The sequence below is a fragment of the Struthio camelus genome, chromosome 11, assembly GCF_040807025.1.
Source record: "Struthio camelus isolate bStrCam1 chromosome 11, bStrCam1.hap1, whole genome shotgun sequence".
NCBI classification, from domain to species: domain Eukaryota; kingdom Metazoa; phylum Chordata; class Aves; order Struthioniformes; family Struthionidae; genus Struthio; species Struthio camelus.
In genome coordinates this window covers 11,180,896-11,203,445 of record NC_090952.1, presented here as the reverse complement: position 1 = coordinate 11,203,445, position 22,550 = coordinate 11,180,896, and the positions used below count along the sequence as shown (strand labels likewise).

General features: G+C 42.1%; 1 protein-coding gene across 7 annotated transcripts in view; it reads left to right on the top strand.

The window, feature by feature from the left end:
* The window catches only part of GRIA3 (glutamate ionotropic receptor AMPA type subunit 3), a 156,376-nt gene that overhangs the window by 102,238 nt on the left and 31,588 nt on the right, over positions 1 to 22,550 (top strand). For all 7 annotated transcript variants that reach the window (XR_011143383.1, XM_068956620.1, XM_068956616.1 and 4 more), the window contains 2 exons: positions 8,645 to 9,021; positions 16,497 to 16,695. Coding sequence is in view for 6 of the 7 variants with exons in the window: in XM_068956620.1 (XP_068812721.1) it covers positions 8,645 to 9,021; positions 16,497 to 16,695 (576 nt within the window). In the remaining variant the exon portion in view is untranslated. The remainder of the gene's footprint in view (positions 1 to 8,644; positions 9,022 to 16,496; positions 16,696 to 22,550) is intronic.

Sequence of the window (22,550 nt, the reverse complement as noted above, 5' to 3'; positions counted from 1 at the left end):
GCAGAGCCAGGTTAATGCTCTCAGCCAAGCGCTCCTGAGCTAGCTCCCCATCCTGTGGAGCTGAACTACTGAGCTGGCACTGGCAAGCTGTGCAAAACCCACCTGGCTTTCCGTAAGCAGGGAAGACAGCTCCTCAGCTCTGAATAAAGATCTCACAGTCCCTCCAAACCGCTTCCCAGTCCTGTTGGCAAACATCATGAAATACCCTTGGCCTCTTTCTCCCTCTGTTGAGAGGGGGCTACTAACAGGGTTGTGCAGAGAGCCCTTTGAAGAGGAAAAGTGCTCCAGAAGTGCTAATTATTTGGAGCAACCGTCTCATTTACATGCTGACTTTCCTTTATCTCTCAGGGGCTTAAAACTCTATTAGGGAACTAAAACAGTATGTTTCCCCTAATGCCCCTGTGAGCCTTGTCTGCAAAATGACTGTCACATTTGGCTCCTCTGGATTCCATTTCGGGAAGACAAGAGGGAGATTAGATTTTAAATGCCTTTATTAGCATGTATGGAAGACAGACATGGAGGGATAACAGGGGTCTGATTGGTTTTGGTACCAGTTATCCAGCAGCTGAAATGAATTGTGGCAGAGCACACAGTCTTTTAGATTGCATTTGTCTCAAATGATAAACAATGACTAGTCATATGTCAGATACAGCATATTCCTGACCCAACAGGCACATCATCACCAGCTGGCACTGCTGGGGTGTCTTTTACCAATCTTTTTTTTAATACAATGCCCTTTCTTGCCTAGCCCATGCACACAACTTTTTTCTAAAACTGTTCTTGGGACAGTCATGGGAAGTGAATAGCTTGACATTTTAGTGCCAGAACCCCTAATTAACTTTAATTAATGTTTAGTTTGTGCCAGTTCTTTGTTACTCTCATTCTCCTCTTTGTCTTCTGTGGGACATAATGTAGAGCCAGGAGAGGAAGGACAGACAGGTTGTTGCACGTCAGCCTCTAGACCGCTGCGTAGGAGAGGTGAAAAGCAGAAAGAAAGAAAGGAGGGATGGGAAGAGCCTTTATGTGTAGACACCCAGCACATTCTGAAATGCAAAGCCATCTGTCCTCATCAGATTCTCTTAATTAAAAATCTGCATCAGTTTATCGGATCTTCTGGAGTGTCAGAGGAGGGCAAGATTCATAGCTGTACTGAGTGGTACTCAGAGCAACAGTGATGGTGTGTCAGAGCACTGCAGGTCTTGAGGCTGACCAGTACAGCCCTGACTCCTTTGTAAGGCTAGCTAGAAGTCAGCATTACCTAGGCTGACTAGGAACAGTCCCAAGAGTTATGCATTACCTGGGGACAGACGCACTAAAATTCTTCCCATGAGAACTTCTCCCTCCTCAGTCTCAGAGCACATCAGAGCTGGTTGGATAGCAGAGAAGTCTACTGTGCTGTAGGGTCCCCGCAAAACGTAGGACGTTCTCTGCTGGCTGTATCTGGACCTTTCCTTGTTGCTTTGCATTAGACTGTACAAAAGAATCTGGTTAGTCTAAAGAACTTGGTCTTTGACAGCACAGAGATACAAGGAGCCCTGGATGCAAGGAGGTCTGTCCAAGCATTTATTGCCAAACTCCTTTGCTTCAAACAGGAGAACCCAGAATTCTTGTTAGAGAAGAGCTAACAGTGGGGCTTTTGATTTGTTAGCACTTTTTAAAAGTAAATCATCATCATCATCTGGGGTTGAACTAAAAATGAAAATTATTTGATTTTTGACAAATCCAAAAATGTCATTTCAGGTTGAACAAAGCAGTTAATTTGGCTCTTTACTCTGATGGTGTCAAAATAAGACTTTTTGTTCTTCCAGAAAGCTACTGATTCAAGCAATATTATTTTTTAGATTAAGAGAAATTTCTAAAGCATATGTAGCGGAAACTTTTGAAAGAATAACAAAGCAAGTAGATGAAGATTTTTTCTTTAGTATTTTAGAGGAGTATCTTTCTTGCTTAACTGAGACATTAAAAAAAATCAACAGAAGTTTACCAAACACTTTAGTGTTTCATGATCTGTGTTTTTTCATTTTAGAAGTTCCAGGTAAAAAGTGTTATCCAGCTCCAGTCATCACTGAGCTGTTCTAGATAATCAAGGTGCAACAGGACCATGTTTTCTCACTCCTACACAAGTCCACAACTTGTCTTATATAGTATGAATAGTATTCTCTCTTAAGATTTATGGTACATACTTAATAGGAAGTTAAATAGGCATGTTGTTAAGGTATGAATTGATATGTGTTCCTTCTCGTATCCTTAGAGAAAATAGGGAAATTACACCATACCGATGTGTCTCAGTGCAGCTCAACCTGGTACTAAGGGGTCCGATGAGGTACACATGCTTCATGATCTCTGTCCTGCTCTTTTCCCGCTCAGCCTGCTCAGTGCCTCCACCAGCCGAGGGAGGTAGTTAAACCGTTCTCAGTCCGTGACACTGAGTCACTATTTAAATGTAACCAGCAGAGCAAACCAGCAAGGCAAATGTTATCCTCCAGTGATGCGTCCGCTAATGACATGCCCTCCACTTGTGCTGATTAGCGCCAGCACCTCCCACCGTGCGCGCAGCCAGGGCCCGTGCTCAGGGCTTTACACCCACCAACTGCTGCTGGCTAGACAATAGTCTTTCCCCTTCTGTAGGGAAAGCCTCTTTCTGTACGTGGGCTTTTATTCCTTCTTTCCCTTTCCAAGCATGCTGCTGTTCTTCCTTTATTGTTCAGACAGGGAAAACCTTCCCTCGCTGGGCCTGATGCTTTTCACATCACTGAGGTTAATTGACAGTAGGTTTAACACATATCTTAATTACAAGTACAAATGCTTTGGGAGTGCAAAGAGAGCCAAACCTTACAGCCTTTATCAACTCTCCTCAGGTTAAAAAAGGACTTCATAAAAACCTTTCAATATGTAAAATACTGTCAAGGAATGAAGTAGGACTGTAAAGGAAAGACCGTCCCCGAAACACACACATCCTCCGCAGTCTGTCAGAATGACACCACCTACACATGTGCCTGCATTTAACAGTAACCGGCTTATATGGTTCTGGCTGTCTGGTTCTCTCAGCAGCAAAAGAAGGACCATGGACGGCATGTACAGTTTTTTTAATAGCAGCTGAGAGGAAGACTAATTTGATTCCTCATTCTCTTCCAAACTTCCCTGTGATCTTAGTCTGCTGCACTGTGTGTAATTGCGCAGGGAGCAGAAGGGGCTCTCCGCTCACCCCTCACCCTCTGGTTCCTGCAGAAGGAAGGGAAACGCAGTTCAGGTGTCGAAAGACAGCCGTGAGATGCCCCTGGCGGCGGCTCAGATACTGGCCCTGTGCACACAGTTGGGTGCGCACAGGCAGACGACTGTCCTCTCTCCTAAATGCTGAGCCTTGGCTGGCCCGGGGAGCTGCAGAGCTGCGCTGGCACGGCTCGGCGCTGGGGCACCAGCTAGGAGCCCCGGCACTGTGCCGTGCTGATGGGGCTCCCACACTTCAGCTCACTTGTGTCCGAGCACAGAGAGTGGCAGCACACATGTCATGAGCTCAGAAATCAGACATGTCTTTAATTTCTCCATTTTCAAAAGGCAATATTTCAGAAGGAGTTCTGAGTACCCAAATAAAGCACGTTTTGGACAGGGAACGTGCTTAACATTGACAAGCCACTGCAGACAAGGCCGATTGCAGTTTTAACACATCAATAACATTTTACACCACTCAGCTAATACACGTTAAAAATGCAGTGCAGCATGTTGCTGGTCACATGCTAGCTGGTGTTTCTAAACAAGTGTGAGCTATAGTGTTAAAAACGCGGTGCCCCCACAGCCTGGCCTTTCAACACACCCTGCAATCCTTGAGTATAGTGGACTCTATTTACAAGGTAGCTTTTACCAGCAGACACCACAGGTGATGTGTTGCTCTGTCTGACATCCTTTTCTGACACCCGGAAACCTTAGTCTGCACCGAAAAATCCTCAGCGGCGCTCACAGTCAGTGGTCGCTCCAGAGCGTTGTCTCCTGCTGCTGCTGCTCGTACCCTCGTTCAGCACTGCCGAGGTGCCTGGCGTTTTGGCTCCCGGCGCAAACCAGGCAGTGAGCACCTGGTGTGGCATGCCCCTGCGTCGGTATGAACGTAATCTGAGTGCTGGATGACTTCCCAGATCACACAAGGATCTTGCAAAGTGACTGCAGGCCAGACCCACTTCTTGAAAAGCAACAAACTAGCAAAGGAATTCTTCAGGTCTGCAAACAGAAATAACCAGAAACACGGGAGCATAGCCTGCATCTCTTGCTAGCTCTAGTGAACGTATTTGGTGTTAGGAAGACTCATCTTTAACTCCATAAGCAGAAGAATTTGATCCTTCCTTCTGGATTACAGAGATGGAACAGCTTACCATTTTCTCTTCATGTAGAGGGATGTTTCCATTTACTGGTTTTTCTCCCCCTCCTTAAGAGTCCTGAGATTTGCAGCCCCCTGGGGTCAGCTCTGAAGAGAGTGGGTAGCGCCGCTGTGCTGCTCGTTCTCTCTAGATCCATCCCTCCCACACTGGTAGGCAGAGACCGAACAAGCCTCACAGGAATCCATGACATTTCTCTCCTAGCTCAAACGCAGTCAGGACGATGTTTGAAACGCTGTTAGTCATGAGTGATTAGCAAAGCTTAGTTGTTGAAGGTTCTCAAAAACCCCCTCCAGTGCTGCACAGGGAAAGGCGTATTTGTGGTCATGGTTTGTTTGACCTTTTTTTTTTTTTTTTTATATCTAGTTCATTTTGTATGGGTTCTGCTTATCTGCAGCCATAACAAGGAAATCCACAACTGGGCTGCAATTACTAATGATCCGCTAGGGTGCTGCAAGCTCTCCAAAAGCATCTTTTTCAAGTACTATAAATCTAAATAAATAAACAAAGAGCAGTCTGATTTTAACTTCTGCAGTGTAACTGATGTTCAGGGAAGTGGCAGGAAACCAGACTTAGGTCCTGGATTGTGGCTGGTCCACTTTCAATGCCATAAATGTTGATGGTCTCATTAAACCCTATGTCCCAATCTAGTCTTGTTCCCTCTTCGGAGAACAATTGCTGCCATATTAATTTAAGAAGTGAGAGTGTTTATTGGTGTTCCCAGTGCAGTGGAGGCCCTTAGGTGAGGTCTATCAGCAGTATTAGAAAAGAGAGTATCAAAAATGGTAGGACAAGCGTAAAGGCAGAAATGTATCAGAAAAGTACATGTTTGTAGCCCACGTAATATTAAAATGCAGTTATTTACAAAGAAGCTCATACTGGATAATATGAATGAGGAAGTGTCGTAGCAGTCAGTCTTTTGAAAACTGATTTGTCCGTGCTGTGATGAGCATCAGCGTCCTCCTCCCAACGCGTCCCATAGGAACATGCTGCAGGATCCCTGCTCAGCTGCTCGTGAAGGAGATGCGGACTTGAATACATCCTGCATTAGCGCTCAGGAAGAGGTCCACAGTGTCTACTTTGGCGATTAAAACAGGACTTTGGGAGAATTAAATTTCTCTGAGTCCGAGAAAATGCTATAGAAAGTAAAAGCTCCTATAGGTGAAACAGCCTGCTCCCACTTGGCTCAGCTGTTCCAGGGCTGCCCATCTACCCGCAGAAGTACCCGGCAGCAGGGCTGCCACCTGAGCTCCACTTCACATGCAGAGTCATTGCTAAGGCCCTGCAAGGGTCCTGATCCATTAAGCTTGCTCTAATGAGGATTAATGTGTGAGAACCTCATTAGTTCAACACCAAATGCAGTAGCCATGATCGAAATGCTTAGTCTTCCAGCCAGCAGTGCAGTTGTGCTACATTTAAAATTGATGTTCTGTGTACTTCTCCTACCTACTGACTGCATGCATTTAATATTTAACAGTAGTTTAATAAGCAGCAGCTAAAAGACAAATATATGTGTTGGAGGAATTCTTCAGTGAACAAGTTGCAGGATTATCCAGGCCTTTTTCCACACTCTACTCGTGTCCCCACAAGTCTCTCTGTTACTTGGACAATTGACACATTCATCTAAAGCCAGTAAACACCCGGGCATCCAAAAGCAACTGGCATTTTCAGTTTGTATATTCAAGCAACATCAAACTAGATTTTTGCAGTAAGCGACCACAAATCAGGTGAGGGTTTTCTCCTCAAGGAAAGCAGTCGCCCAAGGAGGAAGGCAATGTACCAGCACGCATGAGTGTCTGAAGGAGCTGAAGAGGACTGGAAAAATAGACACCAAGGGCCACGGTTTCCGAACGGCTTCCTTACTTGCACAGTTCATTGGATTATTCCCAGCAGTGACCTTGTACCCGTACGTCATGTGCCCGTGTCAAGAGAGATTCCTGAGCGGCCCGAGGCAACGCAGCGGTTGGGTGTGCAAACAGGTGTTTCATACAGTGACGCTTGCTGTCGGAAGGACGGTGGAGGGGCCAGACAAAACTGCCTTTGACCTCAGTCTTAAAACAGCTAGAAACCGCCTCAGGCTGACTCCCGTGACGCTGAGGCATCAAGCGATACCCAGCATAAGACTGAGATTAGCTTTACAAGAAGCCTTTGCCGTTTCTACTTGCTAAGCTTTAAACAAAAAAGCCAAAGCAACCGTCTAGTAAGAGGAACAAATCACATATTAATGGCAGTCACGTACATCACCACGAGATTTAAATAAAGGTATATTCAGTTCTTCTATTGCAGAGATTTTAATCACCTCTTATTAATGTTTCCTATTCCTTTTAGTTCAAAACATCTACTTAGCAGGTTTTATTTTTCTGTCAGGAAAAGATACATACTTACCAGCAGGAAACAAAAATCTGACTTAAAAGGTACACAGTGTTTTAGTCACTTGTAGGTGAAACTTTCCCTGAGAATTGCTGTTTGTTCTTTCTGAAAGTCTTAACTATCCATGATAAGCCATCTTTAAGTAGTATCAATATCATGAATAGTTATAGTATTTAAAATAGAGTATTTGATAGAGAATTTAAAATAAGACAGAAAATTGCAAAAAGTTGTATGTAGTTAGGTAGGCTCTAGTAATAATGAAAGCTTTTTTTTTTTTCCAGAACGTTCTAGTTCCCTCTGTTGCAAATACTGACACCTGCTAGACTGTTTCGCTGAATCAAGAGCTAAGTTATCTAAATAGTATGACTTGAATCTGCTGGTACAGAAATACAGATACAATTAAATATATTGGAAATCTGCTCTGCAATGTTATTTTTAATCAAGTAACTAAGTCATTTTTTTTTTACTTCACATTCTTCCCCTCCAGTGGAATCCAGCAAAGATGTAATGGTTGATAGGAAAGGGTACTGGTTTAGGGTCCATTGCATTGCAAACATCGCCGCACTGGTGAATGACAGATGCAGGGAGGCGAGATTATGCTTCCAGGAGACCCCCCACCTCAGAGCATGGTCTATATTGTAGATCCGTAGGGCTAAAGTTCTGTATAATAGGATGGTATACATTATACTGCAAAAACACTGCATTGCATTCTTCTCAGATCATACGAGCTATTTACTACTCAGGGATCGCAGACCGGGATGGCTGCTCGTCAGCGACTGCAGGAGGGGTGGGCTGTCCTGAGGTCTCAGCGCAGCGGGATGACAGGGATCATCCGTCTGCCTGTACACCCCTTTCTGCAGCAAAGTGGTTTAAGGAAACTTCTTAGCCCCAAGCGCAGGGACTGCTGTGGTTCCTCCTTGTGGTAACACAGATTGGTACATTTGTGTAGCTGTTTTATTCTGAGTGGATGACAGGAATCTGTTTTATGGTGCATGGGAAAAGCTGAGTAAGAAAAGTCATTGGTTCCTACCACCTCACTATTTTACTCTTTTTTGCCCAAACCCAGCTAAAGTTCAGTGACTACTTCTCTTAGGTTCCTTTTAAAGATCCTGGACTAATCAGTAAGTCCATGGAACTTGCTGAAAGAATGAAAAAGAGAAAATTTAAATACAACAAACACATAATTTGCCCAGAGTCCTCAAGACGGATGGACAGATACAGGCCGTCACTACTAAGCGACAGAGGAGTCAAGGGACAAGCACTTGCCATGGTACAGTGTCTAGCATGTGTACAAGGACAAACTCGTTAGAAGGGGAAAAGGACATGCTCTCCAACGAGTCCAAGAATTATTATTAGCTCCCCTTCCTTGAATTAGAAAATGAACAATGTCAAACAACTTGTTAATGAAAAAAGGGAGATTAAAAGGCCATCAAATAATCCACGTGAATTTTAAATCCCTATCGTGATCCCTTGTTTTGTTTCTAGGATATAAGTATGGTTTATGTGTTAACAATGATTCATGGCTAATCTGGACATTAAAATACAGTTCTGTATGCAGTCTATGCTGACACTACGTACATTATCCTAGAATTACAGCTTCAGCTGCAACCTCACTGTCCGGTTTATGTAGTGTTTTATGCATCCATTTTAGCTGAATAGAAATGTTGGGTACATATCTCCCTCTGTCTTAAGGCCCTTGCGCAGAATTGGTTGTAATTTTTCATGCTAATAATTTTCTAGCAGCATTATGAAGTCCTTAAACAACTTCAGTGAGTGCGAAATAGTCTGCGAAGCGAATGTTACCTACTGACTCTTGTAATTTATCATTTGATTCTTTAACCTGAGACTCTAGATTGCAGTCATGTTGCAATTGTTTTGCAACTAACTTCAGTTTGTTTTTCCCTTTTCAGAGAGCAGATATAGCTGTTGCCCCACTCACCATAACACTGGTGCGAGAAGAAGTGATAGACTTTTCCAAACCCTTTATGAGTCTGGGCATCTCCATCATGATCAAGAAGCCTCAGAAATCTAAACCTGGCGTATTCTCTTTCCTGGATCCTTTGGCTTACGAAATTTGGATGTGTATAGTCTTTGCTTACATTGGCGTCAGCGTAGTTCTTTTCCTAGTGAGCAGATTCAGTCCCTATGAGTGGCACTTGGAAGACAGCACTGAAGAACCGCGTGACCCTCAGAATCCTCCTGACCCTCCAAATGAGTTTGGAATATTTAACAGCCTTTGGTTTTCCCTGGGTGCCTTTATGCAGCAAGGATGCGATATTTCTCCAAGGTTTGTTCCATATCACTCCATCACCTTTTTGCATTTTATGGTCATATTCTGATGCCATGGTGCATATATGTTACTCTTCCAAAGTTTTATTTAATTTCAATTTTTTTTGACATTCCATTCATTGCTAAGCTTCATCATCAAGCCACTATGCTTGCCAACGTTCACCTCCAGTGTGAGTGGCATTGCCTTATAATGCCATTTATGCATTTCTGCAAAACTTATATACACCATGTTGAGGCTGTAAAATGCATGGGGTTTTCTGTTTTCAGCAATGCTTGGAGGGCTACCGTGTTTTTGCTGCATATCTCATTTTACGGTCATCTGCTTGGTGCATATAACATATTTATTATCCTTTGCAAAATAAGATTCGTTTATTTTTTTAAAAGTCACATGCAACAGCACTTTAAAACACCTCCCCACCTGTCACGGCTTTTGCTAGCCTTTAACTTTCTTTTGTGCCTAATTTCTCTATTTTTGTTCTTGTTGAACCGTCCTTTCATCTGTTACCGATTTGCTTTCCACAATGTTTCCTATGTTCAGGTCTCCTCCGTATGTGCCCCTCTGAGAGTTATTGTGTACTATCCTTTATGTGTATCATTACTGAAATCTAGTCTAATCTATTGTCCCTGTGTTCATAGTCAATACGGTCCAATAAGCATTGCCAGTTTCTTTTTTTATTCATGAAGACAAACTTTCTGAGTAAGCCTTTAGTAAAACATGTTTGATTGATAGTTTCATTTTAACAGAGAGCACTGGTATTAACAACTGTAGAATTGTATTTCTTTTTTAAAGAAGCACTTTGAAAACGACCAGAGAATAGTGAAGTTCTCTCTACTTGAGCAATGCATACCTCAAATGTTTTTTCAATAATATAGATATAAAAAATGTTTCTACGTATACACTGTTACGATACTTTGGTGATGCGCCTGTGATAAGCAGTAAAGCTATCTAGTTTCTTAGCGATGGAGCAGAAGTGATATTTTGTGTGACAATTTTTTAAAACCCAGTCTACGGCTACCTTAATTATTAAAAGTACCCATGTAGGACAAACAGGTTAAAGTTTTTCCTTTTCACAAGGTTACTAATTAAATCAAGAGAGCCAGGTATTTTCTAAAGAGTGACAACCTACCTTGGCAATCTCCATATGTTGGTACCTTTTTCAGTAGCTACGTTACTGAAAACTTACCAGGTTTTTCTCATCAATGCAGTGGCATAGATCTCGAGTAGTCTCACTGAAACCAGTTAAAAAACTTCCGTAAAGTTTCATGAAAAGGATCACGGTTTCACCCCTTGTAATGATCCTTTAAGTTCACAGTCACTGCACATTCAAATCCCCTAACGCTCGCAGTGAAGTCCAGGGTTTTCAGAGATACTAGCATATACCTGTTGCTTTTGAGGCAAGCCATTTGAATGTTTTAGAAGTGTTGATAGCAGTAATTAGATTTCATATATAATTGACACATGCACGTGTTTCTGTATAAAATACACACACAGCCTTTTTTCCTGGATATGACCTTGCTTTAGTTTTTGCAGAGATATCAGTGTTTAAGTAAGTGTGCTGCCTCATTGCGTAGTTATAGCTTTTAGTCTATTCCTCATGTTTATACACTGTGTTTCCACTCTGTTCCTAAATTCTGTAATGAAACGATGCTTTTCTGCTTGTGGTTAAAGGTAATGAGTAGTGGTAACATTTAAATTGCTGTTGACCATGTGCGTGCGCAATATAAAGGACCGGGAAATAAGCACTGGGACATCACATGGAAAGCTGCAGGCATTGCACTGTTTCCACTAGGTCTGTTTATTGACAGTCAGTAGAAGAGCATAGGATTTTTGTTAAGCTCTCATGTGACTCTTTGACAAGTTCAGCCATAATGAGTGGGATATGTATTCTGTATTTTTCAATACTACCATGATCAGCGCCTTGGAAATACCTACCGGAAAGAAACAGAAGTAAACCTATTTATTTTATCTATCCATCAGTAGCTGTTAGCTCAGTTTTAATATATGACCCTCATTTGAAGAGATTGTTCAGCTGTTTTGTTATCTTTCGTGATAACAGATTCCAGGCAGTTACATGAATTGTTACTGAAAAAAAGAGAAGTTTAATACCTTGTTTTAAATTCCAGAAATGCTGTTCCTTTGACTGATATGTTGATTTAAGTTGATTTAATGTCAAATGTCTTTTCCAATAGAAGGGACTGTTCCCAAATATTCCATTCTGAATCCGTATCTTTGTAAGGTTACGCCATTCACAGTACATTGCCTATATGAATGTTTCATACTATTTTATTGCCATTAAAAGGGGCTTCATTCTTCCATTGTGAGTTTTGTCTGAATACATTTCTTATATGAGAGCGTACAGCACTTGTAGAGAGATGCCGACAAGCAGTCTGGAGAGATCACTTTTGTACTTGCTGAGAAAGGCTCTTTCAGCTGCCTTTGTGTGGAACAGCTGTGACATCTAATGACTAGTTAGATCTCTCCTCGGTGAGTATGCTGTGCGGATATTCCAGAGGATATATCCCTATACTCTCCTCTCTGCATTTAATAGGAGTCATCTAAACTGAGTCAGATAGCAGCCAAAGGATGGTGTTCAGTTCATCCCTTGATGGAATCAACGTTTGTTCCAGCAGTTTTGTTCTGCTATCAAAGGCTGCTGTGTTTTCTGCCTAGTAAGCTAAAGTACTGAAAATTCACTTTTGATGAATCAAAAGTGGATTATTAAACTTGCTTTAAGGTAAGATATGTACAACAAATGGAAACAGGAGAAAACACAGTCACATTTGTAACACTGTTTTGAGCAAAAGTATCTTTGAAATCTGTATGAGACCATCTATTTTCATTTTGCTCTTTATTCATGTGGAACAAAGGGCCTAGAGTAATTCATTGCTGATGGAAAAGGACAGTGTCTTTCCATTAAAAATTATTGCATGAGGTAGGATGTTTAAGGGGGTATGATTACATATCCCTGCTTTCACAGCACAAGATTCAAGAGACTCCTATTAAAGGCCATGGGAATGACTCCCTGTGGGACTTTCAAAATAGCAAAGAGAGCTGGACAGCTAAATGCTTCCGAAAGTCCCACTGCTAATTCCTGTGATGAGAGAACGGAGCATCTCAGGTCAGACCTTTAGATGCTGTTGCCGTGTGTTGTCTCACTAGCAGAGGTGAGGGCCTCCTGGCCAAAAGAGGCACCTCAAGGAAGGCAGAGGGTTTGTGGGGCATGTGAGCAAAGGAGCTCATAGCTTAGAGGGTACAAAAACTTGTGTGTTCAGAATGAGAAGGGGTTCTCGATGTGCAGATTTTGCACCAAAGTAGTTCAGGGCTATAAGCAAATATAGTCATCTCAAATCAATCATAAAAGCCCAATTAAAAATTGAATAGTGTGAAAAGCTTATTATTGCTATAGGAAATTACATTTGCTTTATGGTCATGAGTAGAAACAAAATTCAAGCTATTGAATAAATAAGATTTTGTTTGAATGTATTATTGTGCTGGAAACTGAATGTGAATTTGAATATTTATTTCGTTTTTCTCTTGTTGCTAATTTGCTTTCATTTAACTCCATGCTTCCTTTTAAATTTCCTCTCAAGGTATGCACACTTCCTGTTTACTTCCTTTTAAAAATGCCATCTGACCTTGTTTTGATAATTGTGTTATAATTCTGTTATGCCAACACTTTGTTATTCCTCTCATTCATTAACTTCTTAATTCACTTTAAAATAATCTTGTGCAATGTATTGATCTGTTGAGGTAATCTGGAAAACTGCATGTTGGGATAAAGCACTGGTTGTTCGTTTTCAAATTACAGTGCTGTACATTTGGGCAGGTATGTCTTTATCAGAAAAAGCCATGTTGGTATTAAAAGCTGTGATAGATTTTTCTATAATGATAACCTGAGCAATGGACAAATATATATGTGGTTCACAGTACAAAACATACGAGTAGTCTTTTATTACCATCCCAGTGTTTATGTACTAACCTTTTTTCTCCCTCATCCCTCCACGCCAGCCCTGCAGTGGGTAGAAGGAGTCCCTATATCAACAGATGGACTGGGGGGAAGGGTGCTTTTGGAAAAGGAGGCTGCCAGGCCAGGGTCAGCTGTGTTCTGGTGCTTTGACTCTTTCTTTCTGCCTGTCTTTCCTTCAGCGTCAGCTTTGTGGTTTGTTTTGTTTTCTTTGGCCCCGTCCTGTGCTTAACACCAGTTACAGCTATGTTAGCCCAGAGTGCTTCATAATGGCAGCTGTTGAATCTTCCTTTCCATGCTCACTGGAAGACTCTGGGAGAAACAACTCCATAGCAGCATCCAGTTTTCTTTCAAGTGATCTCCATCCACTCTTCTGAGAACTGCTCTGGTCCTCATCCAGCAAGACCCCTCTCTTGCACTTAAAAGAGCCTCGGGGTAGTGCAGCCTTCTTCAAGGAAGGCAGCCAGGCCCAGCATCCGCTTCCTCTCAGCTGTTCTCCACTTTTTGTCCTGTGTCTGCCTGACTTGGTTTTTTCATGCAGGTGGCAAGATCTCTAGGGCAAAATATTTTTACGTTTCTCTGTGTGTCATATGCTGTATGAACATGCAGCTCGACACAGACGTTTTGTTGTTACAGCATTATGTGGGCTTGAGGTTTCATTGCTTTGGAAAATACTGTCTTCCTGCGCGTCTTCATCCCAGTAGCCCCTCTGTCCTGCAAGCAGAAGAGGCAGCTACTGATGCAAGTAAGACATTTCCTAAGGGAAAGTGTAGGGAAAATGAACACATATTATTTTGCTTCCTATTGTTCCGTTAAATTTATCTCAACACCCCGGCGAGGGTCTTTCCTTCATCTTCCTATTTCAAGATCTACTTAAAGCAAGAGGGCCACAGGAACCTGGAAACACCAGATAAAACTAGTCTTCTTGTATTCAGCCAGATGTTGCATCTATTACTTGCTAGCCAGACTTGTGCTTAACCTGGCTCTGAAATTGTCAGCCTTTCTGCAGGGGGAAGCTTGACTCAGAAGATGGCAAGTGTGTTGTGAGACAGTGAACAAAAGGGAATGAAACTCACCTGATGTAGCCATCTAAAAGCTATGCTATGTTTTAGTTAGGTACCTTGGTTCCCTCCAAAGTCATGGGAGAGAGATGGGCACCTTCAGTTTAATCCTATACAAGAACAAGTGAGATAAATCTTGTTCTGAGGGTGCCTCTGTCCTCTCTTTCTCTCCATTGGCTCCAGAGAGAGCCTGCTTGACCACCTTCCACCAAGTACTGCTTTGTAGATGGCTAAAATTAGGTCTTAGCCCATGTTTTAGAGGTTTGCTTGCTTTTGTAGTCACAAGTTTCACAAAGTAGCTAAAGCCAAGGCTCTAGCTAGTGAGGGAGCCAAACATAAAGGACCTTAACCAACTGCAATATCCCACAGAATGCTCGCTTCTTACCTACAAAGTGGTAGAGAGAGGTAGGGAGATTCCTTGACTTACTCCATTACTTTGCCTTTATATTTCTGCAACTTACCCTTGTAACCACCTATTCAGTAGCCTTCTGTGAGCGAGCACAGCTGGACCACAGCTGCAAGCTGAAACTTGGAAGCCTTTTACCCTCCTGGGAGGCCCTCACAAAAGGCTGGAAAGCCTCCTCAGCTTGCCAGTGCTCTGTTGGCTGTGTGCTTGCGCCAAGGAAGTGAATGCAGGCCAGAGTGCTGGAGATTTTTTTCAGAGTCCACACCTTGAAAGCCATTACGGCCTCATGGACAGAGAGGTGATGCTTCACTCCTTAAGCTGCCTTAAGCATCACAGCTGTCTGAACCACCTTGCGCCTTACTGCAGCCTTGGCATAGCAGTCCCTGCTGCTGCCTGCCTGCTCTGGTCCCATGGTGTGTGCTGTAGTCCATGGCTGCCAGCCTGTATCTGTCCTTTCAGTGGGAATTGCTGCTTCAGTTTCTTGCAAAGAGGAGAGTGAAGAATAATAAGGTTTCACCTCTTAGTTTATTTCTCCTAGTGCCTCTAACCTATTCCAGATTGCTCTCTCGGTTTTTCTGTCTTGGCAATATTTTCCATTGGTTTGTTCTTTAATGTTGGACAGACTTTTTTTTTTTCTTTCTTTTTTTCTTAATAATTTTAAGAGATTTTTTTTTTTATGGCTCAGGCAATCTGATGGTCTGGCCAAGACTAGCCAGTTTACCAGCTTAACCCCACCTTGTGTGAGCGGGGTGGGGGCATGTCGGAAGACTTTTGCTTTTTTCCTGTCTCCATCTGTTGGTAGGACAACTTGTACCCACTGTCTGGGGATGGCACTGAGGGACTTGAAGGAAACAGATAAACAGGTAAGAGATTCTCTTGTTTTCTATTTCTTCCCTGTGCATTTTACATGAAATTGAGGAGTACAACAGCCAGGTGCAATTGATTTAATATATTTGGGACTGGATTCTTCTTCCACTGATACCAGTAAAGACTAAAGGGAAAACAGATCAAATATCTTTGTCTCAGCTCCTGAAATGATTCCTGGTCAACTTGCTTTCCTTTAAGGGTGTGCAGAGTACAAATTACCCACCGGGCTGTGTGGAGTGGTGCTGGCATCCTTCAGCCCCAAAAAAGTATTTTGAGACAGATGCTCAATTACTTTCAAGCAGCAAAGAGCTCTTATCAACCGAGGATCTAGACCTCTTGACAACTAGTCATTTTGTGAGTGTATGTTTAGACACTGACTTTTTTTTCATCCTTTTGTATTTTTATAAGCAAATAGAAAGAAAACAGAATATGATTAATTTTTTTCTGCTTCTTTCTACATTGCTGTGGTGAATTATAAAGTAGGAATATGCCTGACTTGGAACTGCGGATTTTAGACATGCAAATTTTGATTAACACAAAATAAACCAGCCTCTCCCCTTACATTGATATGCAGATTCAGTCTCTAATTCCTGCTAGATCAGGAAGAGAAAAAGGCACTTGATAATTTTTGTTTTATTACTTTGAATGTTTACTCAAATTCCTTTTTGCAGTTTACCACATTTTACATTTTAAGAAGCAATGCAGCCAAAGATGCATTCATTTTCTCCAAGCTGGGCAATCCCTGCAGAGACAGCAGTGCTGGTGTGCTGCAGCAGGCAAAACTAATCAAGGGGAAAGGTTGGCCTAATAGAGAAAACCAAAAAATCTTCTGGCCAAAGACCTCCAAGAAAGTGTGTGTCAGGAGGTTCAGCAGAGCTTGTTTCTCCCCAAAAGTCACTCCCACCAGACAAGCCTTAGGATGGGTTTGGCTCAGATGAACTCTTTCTTAATTGATTGTCCTTGTTTTCACTCAAAGATTGAAAGAGAGAGTTCAACTAGGCAAGATGAGGTACCCTCCGAGTTTGCTGTCCTAGGGAAGGCTGCCAGGAACTAGCTTGCAATCAGCCTAGCCACAGATACTTGAAGAATCTGGACAAAAGGGTTCTGCAATTGAAAAAAAAAAAAAATTAAGGAATATCTTCAAAGCAATTTGATGATGTGTGTTTTTCCATAGATCTCTCTCAGGGCGAATTGTTGGAGGAGTCTGGTGGTTCTTCACTCTCATCATAATCTCTTCCTACACTGCTAATCTTGCTGCCTTCCTTACTGTGGAAAGGATGGTCTCTCCCATAGAAAGCGCGGAGGATCTGGCTAAACAAACTGAAATAGCCTATGGCACTTTGGATTCAGGCTCAACCAAAGAGTTCTTTAGAGTAAGTTACATGTTTTAAAGCAGTTCTATTAAATCTCTGTTACAGCTTTCCTAAACTGTAAATGCCTCTGGGGCCATGGTTTTCAGTCATACGCTTCTACTTAGCTGTAATAGCTGTTCTGAGGAAGGTGGCTTTGTGCAATCAGGACAGGCCTGCATGCAGATTTTAATATCAAAAGGAATTTTAACAAAATCAGTGGTTTTGCTGAAACCTGAAACATCTCAAGATGAAAAGCTGTTGCAGGGTGCGATTTTTTAACCAGTTTCAGAGTCTTAGCGTGTTGGGCAATAGTGCAGTTGTTAGCACAACATTTAGCAAAGAAAACTCTTGGAGAAGTGCCCATCTTGACATACTTGTTCTGTTTGTCCATCTGGCAGCCATTAATGTCACCCAATGTTGGTGTTTGCTTACCAGGATTAGAAAGGGGATGAGAAGCACGGGTTGCCATTTTTACACTGATTGCTGCAGTTGTTGCTGTATCTCCATTGCCCAGGAGGGGTCTAGCTGTGCCTGCATCAAGAGGTCATAGGTAAAACCTTTGCACCCCAGAAGACTGTGGTGTGTCCTAGCTAGCTGTCTTACCCTGGCTGCTGAAATGCTGGGATTGGAATATTTGGGGGAGTGGGTGGAGGGTTATATACATTTGTTTTAAGATCTTCCTTTCTTTCTCCGCTGGCGAAGCCACAAGCAGAACTGCAAAGGGTTTGATGAGGGTCATTAAAACCTCCAGCTATGACCTCAGACCAATTTTCTGTATCTAAAAATTACAACCTGAGCAGCTCTACTGGCCTTTCCAAGTATGAACTGAAATGCTAGGCCCTTTTAGCAAGTTCCTGTTTCTCTCAGCATCGCCAATCAAATGCCATTCAGACTGACATTTTTGTATATAGAAAAGTGGTCAGTGCTGCAGGACTAAGTATTGTCCGTCATGCATACTGGGCAGGTGCAAGTGCGAGGGGAAAAAGGAGAAGAAAAAAACCTTTCTGTTACAGGCTGATTAAATACTGAAGGCTCCTTGAATTTGCTGAAAATGTTGTATGCTTTAGAGTCCTTGCCAGAAAGATAATAGTGAGCAAAGATCTGGAAAAGCTTTCTAAGATGTTTATAAGAAAAAAAAAAATCACACATGTAAGCCTACACACACACACACACGCACCCAAAAACACTCACACGTGCATGTTATATATAAAACAAATATAAAGCTAGAAGTGATTACAAAAGTATTTTATGACGCTTTTATATGCTGCTATGCTTATATGTAATATCTTTATATAAAAATATAGGGTTTTTTTTCAATAGTTCTTAATAAACCATGGTAGCTGATATGTTACAACGGCCTCTATTTTTGTATTAAAAATCCACTGAAAGATAAACACTGACCTTGTTAAGGATGACATAAGTGTGCAAAATTTTGTGTTCTGCTTAATTATCAGCCTGAGGCAGTGTTACCTGTACAGCAAAAATCGGTTGACTGGACCTGTCAGAAAAGGTAGCACAACTTTATTAGAAAGATTGTTGCTGTTTACAGTCACTAGAGTGTTTTGTGTTCTTACGGGGAAGAAAATCTTTTGAGTATAGCGTTATCACTAATACAGAAGAAGGGATTGTATGGGGGTGTTTCTTCATTTCCTTAATAGTTTGACATAACATGGAAATGCTTTCTCACTGAGAGATCAAAAGAATGAGTGTTTCTTGTGAAAGGATACAAAGTCTAGCAAATGTATGAATACTTTGTTGTGCCATTAATAGTCTTGGGATGATCTGTGACTCTCTCCTGGAGCAAGCAGGGCTCTAAATGCGGATGGTCTTTCAGGAGCTGCCAGCTCCATCAGGCAGGGAGAAAAATCAGATGAGGAAGGAGGAGAGCAGAGCCCTGGGAACAGCAGAAGCAGGGCTCGCTCCTGCTCTGGGTTATCAGGGAGCGCCAAAGTAGGCAAGAGAGTGGGCATCAAGTGGTGCTTGTCTCCCCTTGGCTTTCTCAAGGAACATGACATAACTTCAGTTGTATTAAGATCCACAGAGTAATGAGTTTGAACAGGATGATGCAGCTATGCAGCTGTTGCAATTAGAGTCGCCTTCAGTTGATTTGAGAAGGATAGAAGCTTTGCTTTAGATTGAATGTATATGTTCACATAAATACTTCATTGCACAGTCTTCATTAGACACCTAATAAGATTATAAAGATGGCTGAAACTTGAAATAGTTGTTAGAGGATACCTGGTTTCTCAGTGCCTGCTGCACAGCCTGTGCTTGCTCTGTGGTTTGGGTTTTGCTGCGCTGGTGCTGTTCTCACTGTTAGCTCTTTTCTCACTACTACTAGAGCATCAGCAGGAGTGATAGTGGTCCCAGTCAGTAAAAGCCATGAATTCTCCTGGCTATAATGTAATGTTTATTCCCTTTGTGAAGGGAATATCTTCTTCCTGCCATTCCCCATCAGCGTTTAACCAATGTTATGCAGCAGCTGGCTGAGTGGGTCAGGATCTTGTATCCTACAGAAACCATACTCGGTGAGGGAGGACGTTTACAACTGTGGGGATAGCTGTGTGAGCAAGTTAGTGCAATACCTACTTGTACTGCTTGCCCACGCGCATGTTCCCAGACGCTGTGCCCATACATATGTACCCACATGCTCAGCCTGTGGCATGTGAGAGGTAGCTAAAACCGCACTAGTGGGGGAAAAGCTATTCGGCTGTGAATACAGAGGCGGCAAGAATCGTAACTTGGTTTTTTAGCAGTGCCTTGTCTTTACATAAGAGGCACAGGATAGACAGTCTCCTAAGATGCCATTAATACACTTGCATGCATATATCTCTTCGTGGAGATACAAAGCTAAAACGTTTCTCAACAGAGATATTGACCAGGTATTGATCTCAATGGCTGCTGTCGGCCAGTGGAAGATGCCAGATGAACAGTAGCAAGGAAGAATAGCCTCCTGATGCATCACGGAAGGGCACCACATAAATGAGCTTTAAATACCCGCTATTCTTGTCTGCCCCTTCTTGGAGACGGAGCTTCTTTAGAGCCCTCAGTCCATGGCTTCTTTCTGCCAACTCCATTTCCAATTAGTATCACTTTTGAAGGTTTCTTTTACAGTGTGGATACCTATCTACCAGGAGCTGGACAGCTACCAGCATCTCATTGCACACGAACAGATGGTGATGACTTTCAGCCGCTTCAGACCTGGGCAGATTCCAGCGAGTGACCTATTTTATAGTGTTGGCTGTTTCCCTAAACATCACAATGTCTCCCAGATAGACACTAGCCCAGCTATATAGATTAAAGCTAAATACAACATTGCTGTTTCAAGCATGCATGATGAATGCTGCCAGTGCAATATTACTCTCACAGTTACAACAATAGAGCATATTTTTTTCAGTGTTTTCACAGCAGGCCCTATTCACTCTCCCCACTCATTGGTGACTCTGCATCAGAGCATTTGTCACCCCAGAATATCTAAGAACCAAATGAGCCTCCGTATATTTTTGTGATTGTTGCTCGTTTCTGCTCAGAAACATTTACATTTTGTAGTAATTAGCTTATAAAGGCATTTAAATGGTAATCAATAGATTTCATCAATTCCCTTTTGGCTTTCAAAGGCCGTTCATCCATACTGAAAAGGCAAAGAACCTCTCCTTAGATATTTATTAACAAAAAGTCTCAGGTTACAAAATGCCTCTTTCTTTTTCTTGAAGACCGGCAAAGGCCTATACTAGAATGCAATTACAAATAGCTAACCTACTACTTTTGAGGGTTTGTATGTTAGAATTAACATCTTCTAATACATTCAGTTAAACTTTCAGCATATCTGAGCAGCTCATCAAATCAATACAGTACCGTTTAATCCAAATTCAGCACTGAGCCTATGTCTAACACCACATTCTAATAGGTTTCAGAACCCAATATGCATATATTCAAAAAGTGTGACCTTTACAACCACTTAGAAACTCTTATGTAAATTGGGCTGTATTTAAACTTCAGTAGAAGCAGACGTGCATGTTTCTAGACATTTAGAAATATAAATTGCTCTTGAATTTCTGCTGGTTTGTTTTAATTGATAACTGCGCTAGGAGGCTTATGAATGGATTCTGGAAAATCCATTGTGTGGGTCTTGATCATTGACAAACACACTGACCAGCTAGTACACTCTACTGAAAACTTGAAATTTCAGAAGGTGTCCTTCCTGGACTTCACATTTACATAAAAATATGATAGAAAAAGGTAAGTTTTAAGGACGGAGGAAGCCATGTTAAGGGTGGTCCCTAAGGTGGTCCCCTTTTCCTCTCTTGGTTTCATGAAGTCTGAACAGTTTGGCAAGCGCAAGAAAAGCATGAGATGCTATGGTATGAGGCTTTGCAATTCTGTCTGCCGTTGTGGTTGCCCGTGTTCACGAACGATGCTTTCATACTGAAACAGGTGTAAGAAAAGGAATGTAAACATGATAAAGGGAATGGTGACGTAGCTCTTGAAAAGAACTTTAAGTGCAACTTGTTTAGCTGGTAAACTAAAGTTGACGTAAAAAATGGTTTTGTTCAAAAGGAAATAAAAATAAATAAAAAAATCCCACCAAACAGATTAGTACCGCAGCAGAAAATAAGCATTTGTCTAAAATCCAGCACAGGAAAAGATGGGTATAAACTGACCAAGAGTAGCTTGAAAATTACATGAGGGTTCCTTAAACCCATTCAGAGGATTCTGAGATAACCTTCCAAAGAAAGCACTTTGCGCAGTTAAAGCTTCACCTCCTGTTCAGCCGGCCGGTGCTTTATCCTAGACTGTACGTGGCAAGTCTGCAGCGGGGGACAGGGCACCGGTGGCCCGGCCAGATCCAGTGAGCAGTGCGCCAGCCGTGCCCCCAGCCCCAGGGCAGGCGTATGGAGGGAGCTTCCCACTGCAGTGGCCCTGGGGGCTCAGAGTGGAGGGACATCCCACGGCGGGTTATGCCAGTCCTTAAGGGATGGCTCCCAGAAACGCCGGCAGTCAAGCAGCGGGGGAGTCCAGCCCTGTGCCTGGGGGAGAGGGGGGAATAGCGACTGAAATACATTCTGAGGCACTAGTGTATTACACATGGGGCACGCAGTAAAGAGCTCAGTGCTTTCCTCTGATGAGGTTGTGTGAAGGCAGGAGGAAGGGGAAATGAACCTAACGCAGTTCAGTGAAGGAAAAGCCTTGAATTATGAACCAATAACTGCCATGCAATTTTTATGCGTTTTATGCAATCAAACTGTATTGAGATCATCATCAGAGCCTATTAAAAACACTATAGTCAACTTCATGCCTGCAGCCCAGAGGAGTTCATCTGTAGTGAAGCTCTTTAATTTCTAATTTCAAAACATATTTTGCTTGTATGAAGATGAAGGACTTGTTTCTAGAACAGCAATCATACAAAAATGCCTTGCTTTTGTCTTTGGATGAAACTGTGATTAGTAGTTTTAAGCCTTCTATGTTCTTGGCATAAAGCAAAGCAACACCATAAATGGTAATCACCATAAAGGCCTGACAGAAGTATTGAAGGGTGATTTTATGTATAGACTTTAAAGAATAGAACATCACAGAAAAAGTGATAGCTTCAAAATGGGAGCTATGTAGGTCTTTCATGGGCAACATGGCAGCAAGTAATCAGAAAAAATACTGTGTTGTAACTATATTTTAACACAGAAAATATGAAAAACATTCACCCATATATCTCCCTTCCCTATTTTAAATAGGTAGGTGTATGCACAAATATTAAAAGATGAATGTGTACGTATGCAGAGAGATCACAACCTCTTCATTGCATGAATGGTACACAGGCAGGGTTTTTTTTTTTTTTCCTCTTAATCTATTGTGTCTCCCTTCTGCTACATGGCTAACAGGCA